Source organism: Salmo salar, chromosome 17 (genome assembly GCF_965601325.2).
Source record: "Salmo salar chromosome 17, fSalSal1, whole genome shotgun sequence".
In the NCBI taxonomy this organism is placed as follows: domain Eukaryota; kingdom Metazoa; phylum Chordata; class Actinopteri; order Salmoniformes; family Salmonidae; genus Salmo; species Salmo salar.
In genome coordinates, this window is record NC_138307.1 from 51,388,847 (window position 1) to 51,412,754 (window position 23,908).

The 23,908-nt window shown below is 43.8% G+C and overlaps 2 protein-coding genes across 5 annotated transcripts; one reads left to right on the forward strand and one right to left on the reverse strand.

The window, feature by feature from the left end:
* Positions 1-6: 6 nt before the first annotated feature.
* Positions 7-17,213, forward strand: LOC106576079 (solute carrier family 13 member 4-like). The gene is made up of 15 exons (XM_014152958.3): positions 7-709; positions 3,622-3,750; positions 6,714-6,850; positions 6,965-7,146; positions 7,246-7,297; positions 7,418-7,451; positions 7,549-7,644; positions 9,122-9,306; positions 12,604-12,723; positions 12,836-12,937; positions 13,072-13,173; positions 13,341-13,575; positions 14,540-14,701; positions 15,065-15,202; positions 15,834-17,213. The coding sequence occupies exons 1-15, from the start codon at positions 587-589 to the stop codon at positions 15,969-15,971; spliced, it is 1,935 nt and encodes a 644-aa protein (XP_014008433.1). The 5' UTR covers positions 7-586; the 3' UTR covers positions 15,972-17,213.
* coa6 (cytochrome c oxidase assembly factor 6) lies at positions 17,206-23,908 on the reverse strand. Of its 4 annotated transcripts, none has more exons than XM_014152960.3 (4): positions 23,749-23,904; positions 23,085-23,237; positions 18,150-18,314; positions 17,206-17,903 (listed from the first exon to the last, which is right to left on the reverse strand). In XM_014152960.3, the coding sequence occupies exons 3-4, from the start codon at positions 18,291-18,293 to the stop codon at positions 17,802-17,804; spliced, it is 246 nt and encodes an 81-aa protein (XP_014008435.1). In that variant the 5' UTR covers positions 18,294-18,314; positions 23,085-23,237; positions 23,749-23,904; the 3' UTR covers positions 17,206-17,801. The 4 variants fall into 4 exon arrangements, with proteins under 4 accessions (XP_014008435.1, XP_014008437.1, XP_082819968.1 ...); XM_014152962.3 differs by having other exon boundaries at positions 23,085-23,153; positions 23,749-23,901; XM_082963842.1 differs by having other exon boundaries at positions 23,085-23,170; positions 23,749-23,901.

Here is a 23,908-nt window from a genome sequence, read left to right on the forward strand (position 1 = left end):
GTTTTGAAAAGTCTTGGTGCTGAGAACCTCTTTAAATAGACATTTTTTTTGCACTCACAGTAGCCTATATACAGTTATGCCGCCTGGTCTATCTCAAACATCAGCATTTTACAACATTTTATTTAACCTTTAATTGAGCAGGGAGTCCCATTGAGATCAAGGTCTCTTTTGCAAGGGAGCCCTGCATAAGATACCTTATCTGGTATTCAGATAAGAATAGGTAGACAGTATTGAAAAAGAAGTCAGGAAACTATTTGTTGCACTTTTAGACCTTCTAGCTGAACTCAGAGGTGGGGGTTGCCTGCAGGTCAAGTACGGAGGTGAGATTGTACAAAGAGCAGTTATTTCAGACGGGGGACTGTGCGCTGCAGACTGCAGTACATCGCCACCAGAACCAAACAAGCAGAACCTGCGAGGACCAACCAACTGCAAATAGAAACTCCAGTTTTCACTCCAGAAGGAGACATTTAAAGGGATTTTTCTTTAACTGTCATTAAGACTTAATGTCACGCCAAAAAAAAACGTTAAAAGGGACCAACAAGCCAGCTTCTCTGCGCTGAGACCGAACCCAGGCGAGCAGTCCCCGATGAGGCTGGAGGCCGCGGCAAGGATGGACCTTATCAAGAAGCTATGGAGAGCACGCAAACTGATCCTGGTGGTGCTGATCCCGCTGTCGCTGCTGCCGCTGCCCCTCATCCACCCCACCAGCGTGAGTACCCGACTTCATCATACTATATCACTAGCATGACTAATATTGCGCATTGGGTAGGCTGTCTGTATTGTTCTTCCGAGTTAGCGTACAGTACATGAAGCAGAATAAAATTGGGTGTGAGAACAGCTGTCAGTGTCTTTAGGATTATATTTAGCCATAATACATAACCACAGTACAAATATTTCGATGTATATCATATTCCAATAATGCTTTGCTAATGGACACTTGTTTTACGCATTTTTTATGCAATCGGCGTCTGTGCGTAAAGTGCACCATTCCGCGTGTTTACACATCACAGTAGGGTGCATTGTTGTACAGCGGTTGGCACCACAGGCGGCAGGGAGAAAGGGAATCTGTGCCAAGCTATTAGGTTATATAACTCAGCTCAGCTATGTGGGGACGGATCTGGTCGTTCTGTTTGCGTAGAACCACCTGCGGTTCCAGAATGCCCTCTCACCAATTACAGAATTTGTCAAGTTCAGAGAGGGACAGAACAATGGAGCATGTGGCCAGCTGCAGCTACAGAACCCCTCATGCTCTGTTTTCCTGTGTCGGCCTGAGAGAATTGTAGTAATATGCCTTTCTGGGTTCAAACCTGGGGTTTTTACTCCGGGACTGTGTTAGCCCCGCTGAACTAAAGCCTAGTCTTCAGGGTTCTTATTCATTATGATCTAAATCACTAAACTGATCCTAGATTAGCACTCCTAGTCTGAGACGCGTTATGAATACCGGCCCTGGTCTCAGGCAAGGTTAGGGATCCCCTTTATCGCTAATAGTAGGATGAACTCAGCTCCTTGGGGTTTGAGTCAGGAGCAATAATGTCTGTCTAATGAGCAGATTAACTGACCTATCTGTGTTCAGAGATTATCAGTAGAGATCATCAAATGAGGAAATGCAAACAGCGTTTCCTTTTAATCATCGTTCTTTCTCCAGAGGAAGATAGGGTTGAATTTAACTAATGAGTGAATCCAGTCTTACTGTAGTCATCTGGGAAAAAAAATCTCACTGTCAACACTGATGAACGGTCATCTTTATCTTTATAAAAGCGTTTGGCCTTGATGAAGAGATAACACGAATGCCTGAAAAGCCATCTTCTTTCATTGATGTCATCACTCACTTAAGGGTCATGTTGAGTCATGGTCTGAAAGGTGAAGTGACCATGCTACCTCCAGATGTGGATAGAAACTGTCTGCTGAGTCACCTTTGACCTCTTGACAAGTGCTTGCTCATTGCAGTGAAATATCATACAGTCCATCCATACACATGCCAGATTGGAGAAACAAATTGAGCGATTGACCATTTAGAAACGTATTTCCCTACTATCTAACCAAATGAAACCTGTCGGTAAGTAAGAAATACCCCATGATCGCCTCAATAACCCAGTTCTCTGATGAAACTGAAAAAAGGATTAGATTCTGAGTGAGTTTATTGATTCATTGAAAGTCCATCCATTGCATGGCAGTTCTCCACTGTGTGACAACCTCTGATCAATAATCTCTTAGGATCACTGATTGTCTCTGTCCCCAGTCACCTGAATGACCGAGATCTGACTTCACATCCCGTATCTGACAAACACTAACTACTGGGAGATAGTCAGATCACCTCAGTTTCCTTGGGCAAAACCCAGGGACACTTTCCCTGTGGCCAAAGTACATTAATACTGTATAACAGCCTGTATATTTATCTAGAGCACAGAAATGGGGTGTTGTGTTCCCACCTGGGGCGGTGTGGTCAGGACTGGGCATGTCCAGTAGGGCACATGTGGAGAACATGCCCTGGCAGGTGCTAGTGGCCAGGGTTGGTGGCTGCTGCCTCAAAGGTACCACGGAGAGGCCAAATAGTCTCTGTGTGATACACGACAATATTCAACATTGTTTTGAATGAGCGGTTACACTACCAGTGTGTGTATGTATGTGTGTGTGTGCATCGCTGGACAGTCCGATGGCGTGTGTGTGTGTATGTATAGCTGACAACCTCAACCCAACCGGGAGTTACACGATACGCTAGTCAGACAAGTGCCTGACACATCACCTGTATGCCACATATTATGGGAAGGGAAGATTTCTAAGGCTTCCTCACTTATGCATGATAAGCTACTGCTGGTTTACTGTACAATGTGACCACCACTGTTGGTCCCGTGGGAGTACTATGGTAACAAAGGATCCTTCAATGTGGGGGGATAGACATGCACAGCTCACTAATGGAGAAGATCCAAGATACTCATCTATTTTTGATGAAAAGCTGCCTCACGTTTCCTGAAAGCAAAAATGTTAAACAGGTACGTTTGAATGAATGACTTAACAAATCCCATTTTGATTAAACTGTTAGATTGGAATTTGGATTGGCTCTTTCACAAACTGAGCACATTCTCCATTGTTTCCATGGCAAATAAGTGGTGTTGAAATGTGACTAACGAACACGGCGGTTCGGTCTCACGGTAACTTTGGAACTGATGCACACACACTACATGTTAATGTTTTTAAATGTGTGTAAATTGTAAAGTCTTTTGTCTGTGATGTATTTTTCGTTATGTGTCGGACTCCAGTAAGACTAGCTGTTCCCATTGGTGTGGGGTAATGGGGATCCTAATAAATCTAATCAAATCAGAATCACTTTCTTTCAGGGAACAGTATTATTGCACTCCAATAAATCCTAGTGGAATAAACTCAGACAAATTAACCCTGACAATATGCGGAACCTAGCAATGAGTTTGTTTGACCAGAAATTCACAACGTTTAGCATTGACATATATTAAATAATTGACCATGCTTTTATGATAAGAAATGTTAAGAATACAATACAGGTATAAATGTATGAGGTTTGGCCCTTGGCAAACTGCATTGTTGCATAAAAGCCCAATCCCTTGTCTCTTCCCTATGTCTCACCCCCGGTGTCTCTGTCCCCTGTAGGAGGCCTGTTGTGCGTACGTGTTGATAGTGACAGCAGTGTACTGGGTGTCAGAGGCTGTACCCCTGGGAGCTGCTGCCCTCGTACCAGCCTTCCTATACCCACTGTTCGGAGTGCTCAAGTCCAGCGAGGTCAGTAAACTATCACTCACTCTACTCTCTCTTTCTCTCGCTCTCTGCTAAGGGCACTGAGGACCAGGAGCGCGTGCGCACACACACACACATACACTGAACAAAAACAAACAGAACATGCAACAATTTAAAATATTTTACTGAGTTACAGGTCATATAAGGAAGTCAGTCATTTGAAATATATTCATTAGGCCCTAATCTATGGATTTCACATGACTTGGTCACAGATACCTTAAAAAAATAAAAGTAGGGATGTGGATCAGAAAACCAGTCACTATCTTATGTGACCATCATTTGCCTCATGCAGCGCGACACATCTCTTTTGCATAGAGTTGATCAGGCTGTTGATTGTAGCCTGTTGATTGTAGCCACTCCTCCTCAATGGCTGTGTGAAGTTGCTGTATATTAGTGGGAACTGGATCACGCTGTCATACACGTCGATCCAGAGCATCCCAAACATGCTGAATGGGTGACATGTCTGGTGAGTATGCAGGCCATGGAAGAACTGGGACATGTTGATGTTCCAGGAATTGTGTACAGATCCTTGCGACATGGGGCTGTACATTATCATGCTGAAACATGAGTTGATGGCGGCAGATGAATGGTACGACAATGGGCCTCAGGATCTCGTCAGAATATCCATCTGCATTCAAATTGCCATCGATAACATGCAGTTGTGTTCATTGCCCATGGCTTATGCCTGCCCATACCATATCCCCACAGCCACGATGGGGCACTCTGTTGACAACATTGACATCAGCAAATCGCTCGCCCACACAACATCATACACATGGTCTGCGTTTGTGAGGCCGCTTGAATGTACTGACAAATTCTCTCGATTTATGGTAGAGAAATTAACATTAAATGATCTGGCAACTGCTCTGGTGGACATTCCTGCAGTCAGCACGACAATTGCACGCTCCCTCAAAACTTGAGACATCTGTGGCATTGTTCTGTGTGACAAAACAGCACAGTTTAGAGTGGCCTTTTATTTTCCCCACCACAAGGTGCACCTGTGTAATGATCATGCTGTTTAATCAGATTCTTAATATGCCACACCTGTCAGGTAGATGGATTATCTTGGCAAAGGAGAAATGTTCACTAACAGGGATGTAAACAAATTTGTGCACAACATTTTAGAGAAATCCACATTTTGTGCATATGGAACATTTCTGGGATCTTTTATTCCAGCTCATGAAACATGGGACCAATACTTTACATCTTGAATTTATTTGATTTTTGTTCAGTGTACAAACACACAAATGTACATTCAAACCAAAAATATTCCTTTTCTCATAATTCTTGTTCAACTGTAAATACGGTAATCTGAGCACCTGACTCACACTACGGCCGAATTAACTTCAAAGAAAAATGTATATAACTAGACAAGTCAGTTAGGAACAAATTCTTATTTACAATGACGGCCTACCAAAAGGCAAAAGGCCTCCTGCGGGTACGGGGGCTGGGATTCAAAATAAAAATAAATGAAATAAAAATCTAGGACAAAACACACACAGTTACATGTGTGGACCAGATGGATGTGAAGCGTATGGATGGATGCTTTCTAGGAAGAACCTGAGAAGTCCTGTCCCATAGCTTTGTAATGCATCTGTGATGACTGAAAGGGAAGTAGGTTGACCCAATCCCATTCTCAGGAAGCAGACAAAAAACTCAGCATTGTTGTTGATACCTGGTTTACACTCGCTAACAAATGTAGCCTCGTGTGAACTAAGAACCACGGACGATGACCTTATACAGCACCTTCTAAAGTGTTTCTAATGGCTTCATGAAGTCTTAAAAGTTATCCTTCATTCATTATCCTTAGTCTGACCTTTCACCTATACTGTAAGTTCACCATGCTCCTCTCTTGTTATGTGAAGAGACGGTCATGATGTCACAACCCCATGTAAACGTGAGTGACTCACTCGTTCTGATAACCTGACATCATCAGATCATCAGTTATCACGAGGTGTCTGTATGCTAACGTCTAATATAATACAGGAAGCATGGTCGTCAGAACCTGTCTGGTCGTCTCCATTGAAGCACTTATCACTGAGATGATGGCCTCATGTACTGATCAGAGTAACCCATTAACACCTGCTGGACCGGAAATGGTCTGTCATTAAACCAAGTGGTCCCACATACCACCATTAATGGTTCCCTCTCCTCACTATCAGTGTTACATAAAAATTAACCACTGAGTTGCTCATGTGATCTGATCGCATGGACAAAACCTGCCAAAGCAGGCTGTTAGTGTTATTATAAGCTCTTGTAATCGTGTTTGGTAAATATCCACGTTTTTCTGCAACTCTTTGCTCTGATGACTAGACTTGTGTACTATACTTAGTGCTGCTCTCTCACACCTCACCTTGCCTCGCCAATGGGATTGATTTACCTCAGTTTTAACCTGGCACAAACAAGAAAGTGTTACGTGTAAAACCTTCCCCCTGCCCACTCTCGTGCCGTGCTACGATTTTTGCGTCACATTTTTAGTTCGTATGCCTCCAATTGCAAATATTTGGAAAGGAGCAAAGCTCAGACGTGTTGACCCAACTGATCCATCTGAGCCCATCCTGGAGTACGGTATGTTCTTCTCAGAACTCAACCGGTTCTGATTAAAAACCAGAACCGGACAGAGACTGGAGAGAAGTCATGATGGTTAGGAATATCTAGTCTAGTTCCAATAATCCCAAAAGATCAGTTCTCTGTAGTTAGAGGTCATGACCTGTGGTGGTATACAACAATATACTGACTAGTGACCCTGACATAAACAGCTCAGATTAACGTGGGGGGGGCGGGGACTGCAAATACAGGATTTTTTTGACAAGCATGAAGATAGCAGAGGTCAAAGTAAAAAAAATAAATAATAATAATTAATCCAGGTGTGTGTTCGTGCGAGCCACATGTAAGTATATATGTACGTATAGAGTGCTATAAATACTGTGTGGTTGTCTTCGGTACAGGTAGCTGCAGAGTACTGTAAGGACACCACTCTGCTCCTGATGGGGGTGATCTGTCTGGCGGCCTCCATAGAGAAATGGAACCTCCACAAACGCATCGCTTTACGCATGGTCATGATCGCTGGAGCCAAACCTGGCATGTAAGTAGGCAGCTACCATAACACACATGTGCGTGCACACACGCGCACACACATGCATATATAAATCAATTACACACACACACAACTTCTCCTCTCCCCTGTGTGTATTCTTAGGTTGGTGCTGGGTTTCATGTGCTGTACGGTCTTCCTGTCCATGTGGCTCAGTAACACCTCCACTACTGCCATGGTGATGCCCATCGCTGAGGCCGTCCTGCAGCAGCTCATCAGCACCGGCGTGGCCGACACCCAGGAAGACTCCGAAACCGTCGAGGCCACCGAGGACGACTGCCTCAGCGGTACGGCTGCCCTTTCACTGCCTGCAGTAAACATCTCAGTGACATGATAAATTGTACATCACTATAATCGTTAAATGGTTTTATTTTGCTCATTTGCAGACAAGGAAGAGAATCTAGATAAGAACCAACTCGAGCTGTATCGCAGAGACAGGTAAGACCTGAGGAGCTTTGAGACAATCACTGAAGAATCACATACAATACAGTCTTGCAGTCCACATCATGAAAACAACTCCAGTGTTATACTTTTGAACGTGTTGTGTTTTATCCACAGCTGTGTGAAGCAGGAGCTCTGCACTCTGACTGAGGTGAGAACATAAACCTTTGTAAATCTGTGTAAGAATATCTGTCGTTCCATTCTTTTACTTCAACGTTAATTCTTCATTGTGTTTTTTGTTCTCTCAGTTGCCGACTGTGGAGACTAACGGGACTGGTAGGAAGGCCAGTAAGGCCAGTCTGGGCCAGATGTCCCTAAAGCAGACCAACGGACACCTGCCTTCGGTCAGTAGACACACTCACTACACACAGAGGCATAACCAGGGTTTGAGTTTTAGTGAAGCTCGGAAAGGCAGGTCTTAGTGGTTAGAGTGTTGGGTCAGTAACAGAAAGGTTGCTAGATCGAATCCCCGAGCTGACAAGGGAGAAATCTGTCCTTCTGCCCCTGAACAAGGCAGTTAACCCACTGTTCCTAGGCTGTCATTCTAAATAAGAATTTGTTAACTGACTTGCCTAGTTAAATAAAGGTCAAATAAAATAAATATAAATAATTAACCCCCCTCCCAATATATATTTTTTTAAAGTTGAAGCTAATTTATTGCTATTTGGAAAACAGCAAAAATGACCCCAGACATTATCACCATGGCTGCTGTAGGTTAATTCACCTCAATCTACAAACACATTTGTAACGTTATACACCTGAAAGGAAAGAAATTATCAACAGCCACATCACTGGCTGTTTTAGTAGCCTACTCTCTGTAAAGCAACGTTTTTATGAGAACTTAGTATCCTTGGGACGTCCCAACCCCATTGAAGTTGACATTTAAAATGGTTAGGGTTAGGTATGGGTTTTGGTTAAGGTTAGGATTGGGGGTTAGGTTTAGGGTATGGACATACCAAGGATCCCCAATAGCAATGGTTCATTAATACTAGCCAAAGCCCTTCAATGCAATAGAAGTCTCTGTTTGCAGCTAGCCACCTGACTGACATATCTACATCACAGTAGGTTGGTGGCACCTTAATTGGGGAGGACGGGCTCGTGGTAATGGCTGGAGTGGAATTAGTGTAATGTTATCAAATAAAACAACTCCACTATCACATGGTGTTAGATGCCATTCCATTTGCTCCGTTCCAGCCATTATTATGAGCCGTCCTCCCCTCAGCAGCCTCCACTGATCTACATAGCTATACATATCTATAAGCGACTACCAGTTGTGCACTCATTCTCAGAAAGTCGTTTTTTGTTTCTTTGGTGATGCCTGTAGACACGGCAGGAGTCACAGGACGATTTTAAAATTGCCTTTTGACCGGCATCTCGCAAACACACTCTCAGCAGCGTCTACAGTTTTGCCTACTTCTCTAGTAAGCCAACTTCGAGCTGGGGTAGTTGGTTTCACGTCTCAGTCCCTCAGTCTGTGCCGCGAGAGGGCGGAGTTAGCCTTTTGAGAGAGTGGTCAATGTGCTGCTAAAAAAAGGCAAATCCAGGAAGCAAATCCAGAGGACGCATGCGACCATAACTAACAAACCACTGTTCATGATTCCACTCATTCGCAAAGAAGCAGGCTCAATGAAAACTCAGTCAGGTCAAGAATATAAGCGTTCTGAGCTTTGACCATCGCTGGGAGCAATATTTAGATGTTGACCTGTCATTTACTTTCTTTATTGTGTACAAAATATATATGTATATACATGTATATGTCCCCCCCCCCCCCCCCCCCCCACAAACAGTGACTCACTATACTTGTTCCTCTCTCTGTTCCAGACAGCAATCAGCATCCCAGAGCCTAAGAAGGAGAAGGAGAGCAAGGACTCTCGCTACCCCACTAAGAGAGATCATATGATCTGTAAATGTCTGTCTCTCAGCATCACGTACGCAGCCACCATCGGAGGCCTCATCACCATCACCGGCACCTCCACCAACCTTATCTTCGCTGAACAGTTCAACAAGTAAGCTACATTACCATACACTGCATTGAATGCAGTTCAATGGGTACAATACCTGGTAAATACCCCATGTCCTATCAATACACCATCAGCCAAATATCCCATGTGTATCAGTATTGCCAACCTGGGCTCGAACCAGAGACCCTCTGAACATATCGAAAACAGGCAGCCACGAAGCATCGTTACCTATCGCACCGCAAAAGCCACGGCCCTTGCAGAGCAAGGGGAAAAAAACGTTCAAAGTCTCCGAGCAAATGACGTCACCAATGGAAATGCTACCAGGGTGCACCGCTAACTAGCTAGCCATTTCACACTGGTCACACATGGTCTATTAATATCAACAAAATACAATACCACACATTTCTCACTACTAGACACAATACATGACTAATACCCCATGCCCTGTCAATATCATCCAAATAACAATCTGGCATTTCTGTCTCAGTGAAACTAAAATGGATCGATAAAGATAGTTGAATAGATGAATTATACCAATGTTCCCTCTAATTTGTGGGGGCACTGAGCAAAGTTTAGGTCTTGTGAGTGGAAACGTGAACATTGTGAGAATTTTGTGCAACTTCCGGCACACATTTATAGTGAACACTGAGGCTGTACCCTTAGCGTTTTAGACAGTAGCCAATAGGCTATTGTGGCTATTTGAGCATAATGTAGGTCTACCAACAAAATCAATGTAGCAAATCACATAACATTTTCACATGGAAATAGCTGTTGATTTCTATGATATATCCTACAGTAGCCTATATGTGGTGTTCAATGAAGGCCCAAATTTCATGAAACTTTTAAAAACTTTTTTACATTAAGGGCTTGACATTAATTAATGATTTTTTTCTTGGTCTGTAACACCATGGGCCAAATAGCTGACTGTAAATTGCACTGTATTGTGTTGTATGATGCAAGAAACCACTTTATAAAATGAATTATTATTACCAGAGAATTAGACAATGGCGGCTACCCATCTGCCTATTGGCTTATTTGCATATTCAAGCCTGTCTCTAAATGAAACACTGCCCCTTTAATTACGAAGTAAGCTTTTTACGGGAATGGCTTTTTAAAGACCGCTTGAAATGTAGCTTACACGTTTTGTGCCCTTGTAGGAAGCAGTAACTCCCCATTGCTGACATATACTTATCTATAACCGGATAATAACACGCTAACTAGCAAAGAATATCAACAAATGTGCACACGCGCAGGCTCTGATCTGAAGACTGCTCGTGGGCTACCCCCGCCAATAGAATTCTACTCCCGTTGCACTCTGGCTTGCCTGCAACAAAATCACAGACTCAATCTTGCACAGTTAGATTTGTTTTGGTTTGTTGCATTGAAAAGGGCCTAATTATAATGTTGATTCGATCATAGAAAAAAACGTTGATCTATATTAGCTCAAACTAATCTTGCAAATTCAGAGAATTTCAATCTCTTGTGTCCCTACTCTGCATGGCGTTTCTTCTGTGCTGCAGGCCTGGAGGAAGTGCGCGGCACCAGCGCAGCTTAGAGGGAACATAGAATGATCGATGTCATGTTTAACTCAGTGAAAGAGGGTGTCAGGGTCCATAGGAAACAAAAGGACAAAGAGGCCTGGGATTGAAGGATTGGTGTAAACCCTCTCAACAATCCCACAAAGCCGATTTCCTGGGCACTTTAATAAACCAGCTAGGCTAAGCCAGGGAAAATAGACTCTTTTCATGTAAAAGTAACTCTGACTGTAAATATCAGACTTCCTTCTCTCCCTGTCTATCCCCCTCCTTTCCTCCCTTCCCAGCGCAAGTAAAATATGCGAGTCAGTATTTAGTAACTCCTTCACGTGTGGCTCTGTCAAACTGGGGCCCAGATTGGTAAAGGACAGCTCTGTGCGTCAGGGGGTTTGCTGGTGATCCCCCAAAAGATTATTTATTGTCTGAGTAGCTATAACAGGTCCACACTAGTGAAACCTAACCCTGTAGGCATTTTTATCCTGCTATTGCGGGAACAGGGAGTTCCAACGGTGAGCAATGTTCACAACAACACCAGACCAGACCGTCCTCTTAAACACCGGTATGCAGATTTTGTCAAAGCAGTCAATAGTCTGCAAAATTATTTAGTATTATTTATTATTAGTAGTATTATATTATATTGATAGTCAAAGGTGGTAATACAAATAATTAATGATACTCAATATATTCTGCCTTACACCTAATATGCAATGAGACCAGATTCCAAAAGATTCCCTCAACATCAATAGTCATTACTTCAGGATTTTGGAAAACTTCAGGATTTTGGCAATGAAGCCCTTTATCTACTTCCCCAGAGTCAGATGTACTCAGGAATACCATTTTTATGTCTGCACACAGAGACATAAAATTACGACTTCATCTGACTGTGTGTGTGTAAACAGGACCTTGGCCGGTACTTCCACATGGAAAAAGAAAAGAAATGAAAGCCCTCAATAACCCTTGAACACAGACAGTAAGGGGGGGGGGGGGGGGGGGCAGATATCGAACAGCAGAGCAAGTATACGAAGAAGAAGCAGCGAGTCAGCTTGTCTTTCAGCAAACAGAGATATTACCATATCACTGCCCAGTATTGACAACTACTAGATATCCTTCCACATAGGCCATAGAGGCAGAAAATAGACCTGAACGTATGCATTGTGTGGTCAATGACCTGCAGAGGTCAATTTATGTAAATGTTCTGATCGTGATCAAAAGAAAAGGGTTGATGGTTAGTTTCTGCTGGTTCTAAGGTTGTAGTAGTGACCCCTCCTTCATTCTGTAATGACTTGTGATACTGAGGGTAGCCCTAGTGGGTCTTCAAACCCAGAACTACAATTTCCCGTAATTCCATCAGATGCTCCATTGGGTTCTGGGGGAGATGTATGAGATAAGATACTAACGAGACTAGTGAAGTCTCCACCCCTCTAAAAGGAAACTCTAAACCAAAGCCCCTCCACTTCCAAAAATATTCTGCTCGAAATCTTTGCTTGAAATCCAAGCCCACATTCTAAGCAGAACCTTCACCCAACCCTGATACATCTAAACAACCAGTGGCAGAAAACACCAGAACAACTGTTTCTCTTTAGTCGTCGCATCCATTTAGTCTGTCCACGAGAGATTACCCTGCAACTAGTAGTCCATCACCATAGACATGACACCAAAAGATCAGATTCTGAACCTCTTGGCGAGATTGCTGGTGTTATACTATGAGGACAATACCCTTACCGATTGTGAGATGCTTTGGTTTAACGTTAACCATGCTCTTTGTATCTCCTCCCATCAATAACTATTCTCTCTCTCCCCCTTGCAGTCGCTACCCGGATGCGAAGGTGATCAACTTTGGGACCTGGTTCATCTTCAGTTTCCCCATCGCGATCATCATGCTGCTGCTGACCTGGGTCTGGCTGCACTTCCTCTTCCTCGGCTGCAAGTAAGCACCTCGCGTGAATGCGAAATGGAGGAACACACGCACACAGGAACACACACATACGTTGTGCAGGTATCTCAGTGATATCACCCTCACTGTGTTGTTGTGTGTCCAGTTTCAGGGAGACATGCTCGTTGAGTAAAAAGCGTAAGACAAGGAGAGAGATGCTGTCAGAGAGGAAGATCCACGACGAGTACATAAAGCTTGGGCCCATCAGGTGATTTTTAGACTCTTTTTCCAGTTATAGCTGGGACAAGAGACTAGCTGTACAACCATATTTGAGGACTAATTGACTAAAAGCTGAAGGAAAACAATAAAACTGACCTGCGTGTTGTTTCTCCTGGGCTGTAGCTATCCAGAGGTGGTGACAGGAGTGTTCTTCATCCTGATGACTCTGCTGTGGTTCACCAGAGAACCCGGCTTCGTACCCGGGTGGACGTCGCTGTTCGAGAAGTACGTAGCCACCGTTTTGTAGTGTTCTATCAAGAGTGGGAAAATGGTGCACTATTAATGGAATAGGGTGCCATTTCAAATGCAGTCTATCTCATTGAGACTAACCTTGAATAATGAAGGTTAGATTTTTTTAAAACAGCGTTGTTAAATGTGTTTTGTTTCCGCAGGAAAGGCTACAGGACTGACGCCACTGTCTCTGTGCTGCTGGGCTTCCTGCTCTTCCTCATCCCGGCCCGCCGGCCCTTCTCTCGGGCCCCCAGAACCACAGCAGGGGACGGCTCCGCAGAAAGAGACCCAGACCCCCTGGCCCCCATGATCACCTGGAAGGACTTCCAGAATCTCATGCCCTGGGAGATCGTCATCCTTGTGGGTGGGGGCTACGCCTTGGCTGCTGGCTGCAAGGTACCAGGTTATACAGTATACTGTACAAACAACATGTTGCTACTCACCACAGGGCAGATTGCTTAGGATGAAAACCATCTCAAACGGCCTAATTCATGCTGCAAGGTAACATACAGGAGCTCTAATATGGATACTAGGCTATATACACTATACCAGGGTTTCTTCAACTATAGTTCGGAACCCAAAGTGGGCCCTGGGCATATGAGAGGTGGGTGGCAAGTTATGTACATCTAGTACATCTATAACCACACACTATTTCATCCTAATTTGGGTCAATAGAGGACGATTTGGGTCCCGGGAGGACGGTCAATGTCTCATTTGGGTCCCGATTTGAAAAGGTTTTACAACCAAATCTCTATGTAAATGTTATGTTTTATAAGGTTCCAGACACTTTTTTTGTTATTTCACGTTTTTGAGAAACTTACCCCAAACAGCAAATCACTTCCTAATTCTCGTTGTGTAGTATGGGGGCCCTGAAAAAACATGAACAAAGGCTCCAAAAACACCCAAATACATCCTTTTAGAAACGACAACGTTCTCAGTAAAGTGATGCAGGTCTTTAGATGTTGTACACATGAAACTTTTTATTTTATTTTTATTTAACCTTTATTTAACTAGGCAAGTCAGTTAAGAACAAATTCTTATTTAGAGTGACGGCCTAGGAACGGTGGGCTAACTGCCTTGTTCAGGGGCAGAATGACAGATTTTTACCTTGTCAGCTCGGGGATTCGGTTACTGACCCAACGCTCTAACCACTAGGCTACCTGCCGCCCCAATGCGGGTTACAGTGTCTACTGTATACACGTTACTGTGTGAGCTATGAAGTTGCGTCACAATCTATATTACATACATTCAGCGTGGTGTGTGTCTGATCGTGTGTGTGTGTGTGTGTGTGTGTGTGTGTGGTGTGTGTGTGTGTGTGTGTGTGTGTGTGTGTGTGTGGTCATTGTGTGTGTGTGTTCAGGTGTCAGGGCTGAGTGTGTGGATTGGCAGACAGCTGGAGCCGATGAGTGGTCTCCCCCCGTGGATGGTCACGCTGCTGGCCTGCCTGCTCGTCTCCGCGGTTACAGAGTTCGCCAGCAACCCCGCCACTCTCACCGTGTTCCTACCTATCCTTTCTGCTCTGGTAAGAATAACAGTCATTCTCTGTCAGTCTTCTCTACCTTTCCTCTCGATCGTCTCTGGTAAGAAGCACACTCTGCTCTAGAGAGAACCACAGTCGTTGTCTCTTCTCTCCTCCCTAACTATCCCCTCTATCCCCGAGAGCCCGTGAAGAAGAACCTAAGCCCCATCCTTCAATTTCTCAGCTCGATTCTCAGTGTCCTCAAATAGCCTACACACTTCTACTCTCTTCTCTCAACATCAACACAGCCATCTGCTCGCCTCCTCTCTCTGTGCCACTGTCAATGTTATTGAAAACACTCAGAGACACCCTGTTCCTTTGCCTGCCACTCAGTTATGTGACCTCTGTCCTCTCCCGCCCTCTCAGTCGGAGACCCTGCAGATCAACCCTCTCCACACACTCATCCCCGCCACCATGTGTGTGTCATTTGGGGTCATGCTGCCCGTCGGGAACCCCCCCAACGCCATAGTGTTCAGTTACGGACACGTGCAGATCAGCGACATGGTGAGACACAAACACAAACACATAAGCACCAACCCCACTGGGACGGGACGACACGGTGCCAAGCAGAATCAAAGGCCGTTATTGCAATAACACGCAATTCTGCAAGTTTTTATGTAACAGTCCTATTATACAAGATTATAACAGATTTATTTAATAGTCGTAATACCTTTTAATGATCAGCAATCAGTCACTATAACTAGAGCCCTGTGTTCTGCGCAATCATGTGACATACCTGGATTTGAACCTTTTCATTTTTTTCATCAAACTGCCCTCCTTTTCTTTTTATATCAGATGGTCCAGCACCATCCTCAGACAATTGCTTTCATTTTTGGTGTAATTCTCATTTCGGGATAAATGCAAGTGTTATCGTCACATGCTCAAGTACATTGAAATGCTTCATTTGCAAGCTTTACCCAACAGTGCCGTAATCAATATCAAAATAGTATAACTGATAAAAATATATAGAATAAAGAAGACATGAGAAATAAGAGGACTTGCTAAGTCACATAATTGCACAAAACACAGGGCCTTAAATAGAACGGCTAGGCTAAGGCCCGTACTGTAGCTCTTCAATGATAAGTGAGAGAACAAGTACATCTTTCTTACCCAGTGTTGTTGTTGTCTATCTCAGGTGAAGGCAGGTTTTGGGGTGAATCTGATTGGTGTTCTAGTGGTGATGCTGGCCATAATGACCTGGGGCGTGCCCCTCTTCAACCTGACTGAGTTCCCAGAATGGGCCATCGACAGGAACGTCACTGGCAGCTTATAACCACGCGGGGGCGCGAGAGTGCAGACAGTCACAGAGAGAGAGAGGCAGAGAGCGGAAGAATGCAGAAGACGTCTCTAAACAGAGACACTCGCCGTCTCTTTTACTGTATATGCCAAATTGAAAGGGACTGAGGCTTATTCCTTCAGCCGGGCTGGTAACGTCTGAGAATCGTGCAGGTTGGGGAAGACTGAGTGGAAGAAGCACCACAAGGGAGGAGACGCAGAGGCTGCATTTTCATAGGCAGCCCAATTCAGATTTTTTTTTTTTTAACCACTAATTGGTATTTTGACCAATCAAGATCAGATATTTTGCCAGTAATTGCACAAAATATCTGAATTGGGTTGCCTGTGTAAATGCAGCCAAAGTAGCATGGAATAGACTCGGACTCCAGTCAATGGTTCATATTGCCTTTTACTCCATATTACTGTATGTTGCTGTAAATGTTATTCTTTATAGATGTTCTAATCTCTCCAGCCCATAGCCCACCAAAAAAACATTGATTCACACATGACTACGAGACACAGCATACTGTATGTCACACATAATATTCCTATAGGTTTAGCTAGCACAATAACCACAAAAACAGTATTCTATGCATATGACACTGCTAATTAGAATTATACTCTATATTTACAGTAGTATACAATCTTCATGGTGTTACATACTGGGTCCCTACTGTTAGTGTGCTGAAATACCCTATATAGTACACTACTATTGACCAGAGCCATAAAGAATAGGGTGTCAAGACATAATAGAAACCAGAGAACTGCAGAGTGAAGTGCCTCTCCAATCAATCATGAGAGCTGTCTGTCGCTATGACTACAGAGCAAAGTGTACATAATTGTAGACCATATGACTTGTATAAAATGCTTTATATTTTTTGGAACCAATTGACATGTAATTGTGTGCCTTTTTTTGTACTTCATTCACTGTTGTCATGAGAATGTCGGCCTACACAGAATGTATGCACGTTAAGCAATCTAAATCCTACATCTCTGTTTAGAATTTATTCAAAGTTGCACAAGTTCATACGTCGATGTGGTTTTAGAAGATGGATCTAGAACCTTTTGTAAATACATGACAACTTGTAATATAAAAGATGTGCCTTGTGTCAAACCAATCCAATGAAGTGTAACATTCATGAATAACATTAACGCAGTTGCTCCACTCGTATTCAACTCACTCAGAATAGGCCTAGATACATGGAAATGAAACCAATGTTATAAAACAATAATGAACTCATGACTCATCTTTATTTAACACAACAAATCACACACACATACTGTCCCGGTCTATTCAGAAATAAAGACTATCTGCATCCATCTTTGACAATAGCATGAATAAGAAATGATTCGGTGGTTAGACTGTTACGGAGAAGTTGATTTGTTCGGTTGATATTATGTCAAATAAAAGCATTGTCACACCACATACAACCACTTGACGTTGTATTGAGAGAGCAGAGATGCAGAGAAAGGCCGTAGAACCATGTCAGTGACTGTGAGGGGTGCGCTTCCCACAGCGCTCGCCGTGGTTACGTCACCACACACCTGTCCCTGTGTGACGTAGGTATGGTCACTAGTCTGAGGCAAGGAGTGACCAAGTTAAGTGCACACTTGGGGAGAAGCTTGAGAATTTTACCGCGGCCCGTAGGTGACATCTACCTCGGAGTGTTCAGGTCCAGGTGTGAGGTCACTGACCTCCAGCAGCTGTCGTCCCTGGGAGGCATAGCAGGATTGTGCTCTAGTGTCCAGTGACAGTCCACTGCTGTCCATCCTCAACCAGGAGGCCCCTGGAAGCCCTCCTCTCAGTCTTCTGACCAGTGGCTACTGGCTAGGACTGTGACTCCTTAGGCCCGTCAGCAGGCTCAAAGCCCTCCGTCTGCATCTTCTCCTTATACTTCAAGAAGTCTCTCCTCTTGGTGAAGTATTTCACCTGCCAGGATCAATGTGAGATAGAACGTATTTGAGCAGGACCAGGCTTGGTGACCAGTGAGTTTACTACCGTAGCTACATCAAAGCAAGTAATAAGGGAATTGGACTACCACGAATAGAAGCAGGGCTTTATATACAAACATTCTAGATCTAGCCTCCCTCTCTGGCTACCTCTGAGACAGTCTGTCGTATTCAACAGAGTAACAGATAGGTTATCGCTAGACTGACACCAGACAGGGAGACTCACCCACTGAGCAGGACAGCTCGCCTCAAACTCTTTCTGGAACTTCTCACAGGAGGAGGCAGTGTCCTGGTTATCATCAAGGCACTTCCACAGCTCGTCCCTAGCGCCCCAGCACGCTTTTCTCTGGTTCGAGTTAGGGGCTGACATCGCTGGGCTAGGGGAAATTTACTAAAACAACGAGAGGAAAAACACCTTAAGTTAACCACATGGCACAATCTGCAATTTCAACAGCCTGACCCTGCCACTTTGTTTGGTAAGGTCTCTGAGAGAGATGGGGCTGGGGAAATATAGTCGCTCCTCTACAGTGCATTCAGAAAGTATTCAGAACCCTTGACTTTTTCTTGTTACGTTAGAGCCTTATTCTAAAATGGATTAAATAGTTTATTTTCCTCATCAATCTATACACAATACCCCACAATGACAAAGCAAAAGCAAGCTTAGAAATGTTTGCAAATGTATAAAAAATGTATAACTGAAAAAAAATCACATTTACATAAGTATTCAGACCCTTTACTCAGTACTTTGTTGAAGCACCTTTGGCAGTGATTACAGCCTCGAGTCTTCATAGGGTATGATGGTACAAGCTTGGCACACCTGTATTTGGGGAGTTTCTCCCCTTCTCTGCAGATCCTCAAGCTCTGTCAGGTTGGATGGGGAGCGTCGCTGAACAGCTATTGTCAGGTCTCAGGTTCAATCGGATTCAAGTCCGAGCTCTGGATGGGCCACTCAAAGACATTCAGAGACTTGTCCTGAAGCCATTCCTGCATTGTCTTGGCTGTGTGCTTAGGGTCATTGTCCTGTTGGAAGGTGAACCTTCACCCCAGTCTGAGGTCTTGAGCACTCTGGAGCAGGTTTTCATCAAGGATCTCTCTGTACTTTGCTCCGTTCATCTTTCCCTTGATCCTGACTAGTCTCCCAGTTCCTGCCGCTGAAAAACATCCCCACAGCATGATGCTGCCACCACCATGCTTCACTGTAGGGATGGTGCCAGGTTTCCTCCAGACGCGACTCTTGGCATTCAGGCTAAAGAGTTCAAACTTGCTTTCATCAGACCAGAGAATCTTGTTTCTCATGGTCAGAGTCCTTTAGCAGGCTGTCATGTGCCTTTTACTGAGGAGTGACCCAATTGTGTGCCGCCATACCGGACTCCCGATCACAGCCGGTTGTGATACAGCCAGGGATCGAACCAGGGTCTGTAGTGACGCCTCTAGCACTGAGATGCAGTGTCTTAGACCGCTGTGCCACTTGGGAGGCTTCCGTCTGGCCACTCTACCGTAAAGGCCTGATTGGTGGAGCGCTGCAGAGATGGTTGTCCTTCTGGAAGGTTCGCCCATCTCCACAAAGGAACTTTAGTGCTCTGTCAGAGTGACCATTGGGTTCTTGGTCACCTCCCTGACCAAGGCCCTTCTCCCCTGATTGCTCAGTTTGGCCTTGCGGCCAGCTCTAGGAAGAGTCTTGGTGGTTCCAAACTTCTTCCATTGAACAATGATGGAGGCCACTGTGTTCTTGGGGGATCTTCAATGCTGCGGAAATGTTTTGGTACCCCTCCCCAGATCTGTGCCGACACGATCCTGTCTCGGAGCTCTATGGACAATTCCTTCGACCTCATGGCTTGGTTTTTGCTCTGACATGCACTGTCAACTGTGGGACCTTATATAGACAGGTGTGTGCTTTTCCAAATCATGTCCAATCAATTGAATTTCCCCACAGGTGGACTCCAATCAAGTTGTAGAAACATCTCAAGGATGATCTATGGAAAGAGGATGCACCTGAGCTCAATTTCGAGTCTCATAGCAAAGGGTCTGAATACTTATATAAGTATTTGTCATTATGTAATTTTGCTTTGTCACTCAGTGCTGCCCACTCTCACTGAGAAACTCAAATTGAAGGCCATCCTGGGTAATGCAGGCCTCCATTAGCAACTAAATGATCCTCATAACTACTTCTGTGTGTGATTTGAAAATAATCGGTTCAAGGAGATACAGTGCCCTCCATAATTATTTGGACACTGAAGCATTTTTCTTCTTTTGGCTCTGTACTCCAAAAGTTTGGATATGAAATAAAACAATGACTGAGGTTAAAGTGCATAATGTCAGCTTTAATTTCAGAGCCTTTCCATACATATCAATCACAGCACTTTTTGTACGTAGTCCCCTCCATTTTAAGGGAACAAAAGTATTAGGAAAAATTCACTTATATGTCTATTAAAGTAGTCAAAAGTTTAGTATTTGTTCCCATATTCCTAGCACGCAATGACTACTCCACGAATTTGTTGGATAAATATGCAGTTTGTTTTGGCTGTATTTCAGATTTTGTACCCAATAGAAATGAATGGTAAATAATGTATTGTGTCATTTTGGAGTCACTTTTATTGTAAATAAGAATAGAATGTTTCTAAACACTTCTACATTAATGTGGATGTCACCATCACAGATAATCCTGAATTAATTGTGAATAATGATGAGTGAGAAAATTACAGACAAAGTATCATACACACCAAAAATGCTAACATCCCGTTATTGTAATGGTGAGAGGTTAGCATGTCTTGGGGGTATGATATAAAATGCTAACATCCTGTTATTGTAATGGTGAGAGGTTAGCATGTCTTGGGGTTACGATATAAAATGCTAATGTAACAGTATAGCTTCCGTCCCTCTCCTCGCCCCAACCTGGGCTCGAACCAACTAACTAGCCATTTCACATCGGTTACACTAACATCATGTTATTGTAATGGTGGGAGGTTAGCATGTCTTGGGGGTACGATATAAAATGCTAACATCCCGTTATTGTAATGGTGAGAGGTTAGCATGTCTTGGGGGTACGATATAAAATGCTAACATCCCGTTATTGTAATGGTGAGAGGTTGCATGTCTTGGGGGTATGATATAAAATGCTAACATCCCGTTATTGTAATGGTGAGAGGTTAGCATGTCTTGGGGGTATGATATAAAATGCTAACATCCCGTTATTGTAATGGTGAGAGGTTAGCATGTCTTGGGGGTATGATATAAAATGCTAACATCCCGTTATTGTAATGGTGAGAGGTTAGCATGTCTTGGGGGTATGATATAAAATGCTAACATCCCGTTATTGTAATGGTGAGAGGTTAGCATGTCTTGGGGGTATGACATTTGTGCGTCCAACTTTGTCACTCGTCTGGTTTAATACATGCAATTATTGGTACCATAATTGTCTTCCAATTTATGAATGTTTTGACTCGAAGATTGCCATTTTCCTATTCACTATAATGGGGGATCGGAATCTGATTCTTTTTTGGTTGGAGTAAGGGTTTTGAATGGATGTCGTTACCTGGGAGATCCATTTGTAGGCTCCATAACAATTGTGGATGCGTTGGATAAGGTGTGCGTCGATGAGAGTCATGAGAAGTGGGCTTATTTTGTTTTTGTGTGCATCTATGGAACAGAAGGAGCATGCGCTGCCCCTCAAAAAGATATCGGATTGGAATGTGTCGTGTGTGGCTCTTTCGAAGCAGGGCGCCTATCAAGACTGTCATCTCCGGGGTGGTGCTAGAAGTAAATGCAAAGGATGAGTGGAGAATTGGATTAAGTGGTTGGTGCACACCGACTGACCCGCATGGTGGACGGAGTGAGGAAGCACACTCCATCCATTCTATTGATTTTTGATGAAGAGCCTCTCCCTTCTCACGTGGATTTGGATTTTATGAGATAATCTGTGACAGCCTCCATGCCCAAACCAATGCAGTGTGACAAATGCAAATGATTTGGTCCTATGTCAAGTGTATGTAGACGGGAGGGATATCGTATGCCAGCTGACCCTAAACGCTGCAATTGTGGTGGTGAACATGCACCCGGATTTCTGTAAGTGTCCTGTTCGGCTCAAAGAGACGGAAGTGTCTAGAATAAAGGCTGTCCAGCATGTCACCTCTCCAGAGGTGTTGAGAAGAGTGGAAGAAAAGAGTAAAGTTGAACTAATGTTAGTAGGAGTAGAGACGCCAGATAATATTCTTTGTCAACAGAGGGATCCTGACATGTTGCATGTGAAAGAAGATGGACTTTGTAGCATTTATTTCATTGGTTATCAACTGCAAAGCGCACACAGAGAGGAAATCAGAGAAGAAAAAGTCATCGTTGTGAGTGCGGATGAGTGTTTCTTTGTGACTCAGGGATTTTACAGCAGAGGCATCCTGTCGATGAATGCTCCGTCCTCACTGCCACCTGAGACTGTTTAGGGATGTGATTTTTACTGTGACTGAAGGAGTGAAGGCTCCGTCCTCACTGCCACCTGAGACTGTTTAGGGATGTGATTTTTACTGTGATGTTTTTTTATGTATTTTCTATGATGTAGGATTCCCTCCCGGTTAGTGAGCATTTCTACACTGCTAAGATAATCCATCCACGTGACAGGTGTGGGATATCAAAAATCTAATTAAACAGCACGATCATTACACATGTGCACCTTGTGCTGGGGAGAATAAAAGGTCACAAAAATGTGCAGTTTCGTCACAACACAACAAATTGAGGGAGCTTGCAATTGGCATGCTGAGTACATTAATTTCCACCAGAGCTTTTGCCAGAGAATTGAATGTTAATTTCTCTACCATAAGCTGCCTCCAACATCATTTTAGAGAATTTGGCTGCATGTCCAAGCGGCCTCACAACCACAGCCCACGTGTATGGTGTCGTGTGGGCGAGAGATTTGCTCAGAGTGCCCCATGATGGTGGTGGGGTTATGGTATGGGCAGGCATAAGCTACGGACAACAAACAATTGCATTTTAGATGGCAATTTGAATGCACAGAGATACCGTGACGAGACCCTGAGGCCCATTGTCGTGCCATTCATCTGCTGCCATCGCCTCATGTTTCAGCATGATAATGCACGGCCCCATGACGCAAGGATCTGTACACAATTCCTGGAAGCTGAAAATGTCCCAGTTCTTCTATGGCCTGCATACTCACCAGACATGTCACCCATCGAGTGTGTTTGGGATCCTCTGGATCGACGTGTATGACAGCGCGTTCCAATTCCTGCCAATATCCAGAAACTTCGTACAGACATTGAAGAGGAGTGGGACAACATTCCCCAGGCCATAATCAACAGCCTGATCAACTCTATGTGAAGGAGATGTTTCATGAGGCAAATCAAATGTTTGTCACATCCGATACGGACTGGTTTTCTGATCCACGCCCCTACCTTGTTTCAACTGATGCTTATCTGTATTCCCAGTCACGTGAAATCGTTAGATTGCGGCCTATTGAATTCATTTCAATTTACTGATTCCCTTACATGAACTGTAACTCAGTAAAATATTTGTAATTGTTGCGTTTATTTTTGTTCAGACTACAAGCTGGCGAACTCTATTATAATCAGTGACGCAAAAACCATCCCTTTTATCCTGCAGCCCTCATATTCTACAGCCTCCGACAGAGGTAAGGAGAGACTATAGAGGCTTTCAGCTAGCTGATTTACAAGTTTTATTCCTCGAGAAGCAAGCTCCAACCTTACAGATTGTGCCTTGCTAGCTGACTAATGTTAGCTAGCAAGCTAATCTGTTTCCAAACCAAACTATTATCAAATAAGCTAGCTAGCTAATGTGCCCACTTTATAATCTTGACAACTCACCATGAATGTTTATATCACTACTCCGGTATGAATAGTTTGTTCAATAATGCCAAAAGAGCATTGAATTGATGTAATTTTTAGTTGTGTAACATGTTTCCCCAGTGCATTCAAGGACAGCTGCTTGTGGAGTAAGGACTTCCGTCGCATCTCAGTGACGCAA

Bases quoted from the DNA above. Each gene is read 5' to 3' on its own strand.
- LOC106576079 (XM_014152958.3), top strand. From the start codon at position 587: ATGAGGCTGGAGGCCGCGGCAAGGATGGACCTTATCAAGAAGCTATGG. The intron at 7,147-7,245 runs GTACGGCTGCCC...GCTCATTTGCAG, and splicing joins CGAGGACGACTGCCTCAGCG to ACAAGGAAGAGAATCTAGAT. The intron at 13,174-13,340 runs GTACGTAGCCAC...TTGTTTCCGCAG, and splicing joins TGGACGTCGCTGTTCGAGAA to GAAAGGCTACAGGACTGACG.
- coa6 (XM_014152959.2), bottom strand. From the start codon at position 18,293: ATGTCAGCCCCTAACTCGAACCAGAGAAAAGCGTGCTGGGGCGCTAGG. The intron at 17,904-18,149 runs GTGAGTCTCCCT...TGATCCTGGCAG, and splicing joins CGAGCTGTCCTGCTCAGTGG to GTGAAATACTTCACCAAGAG.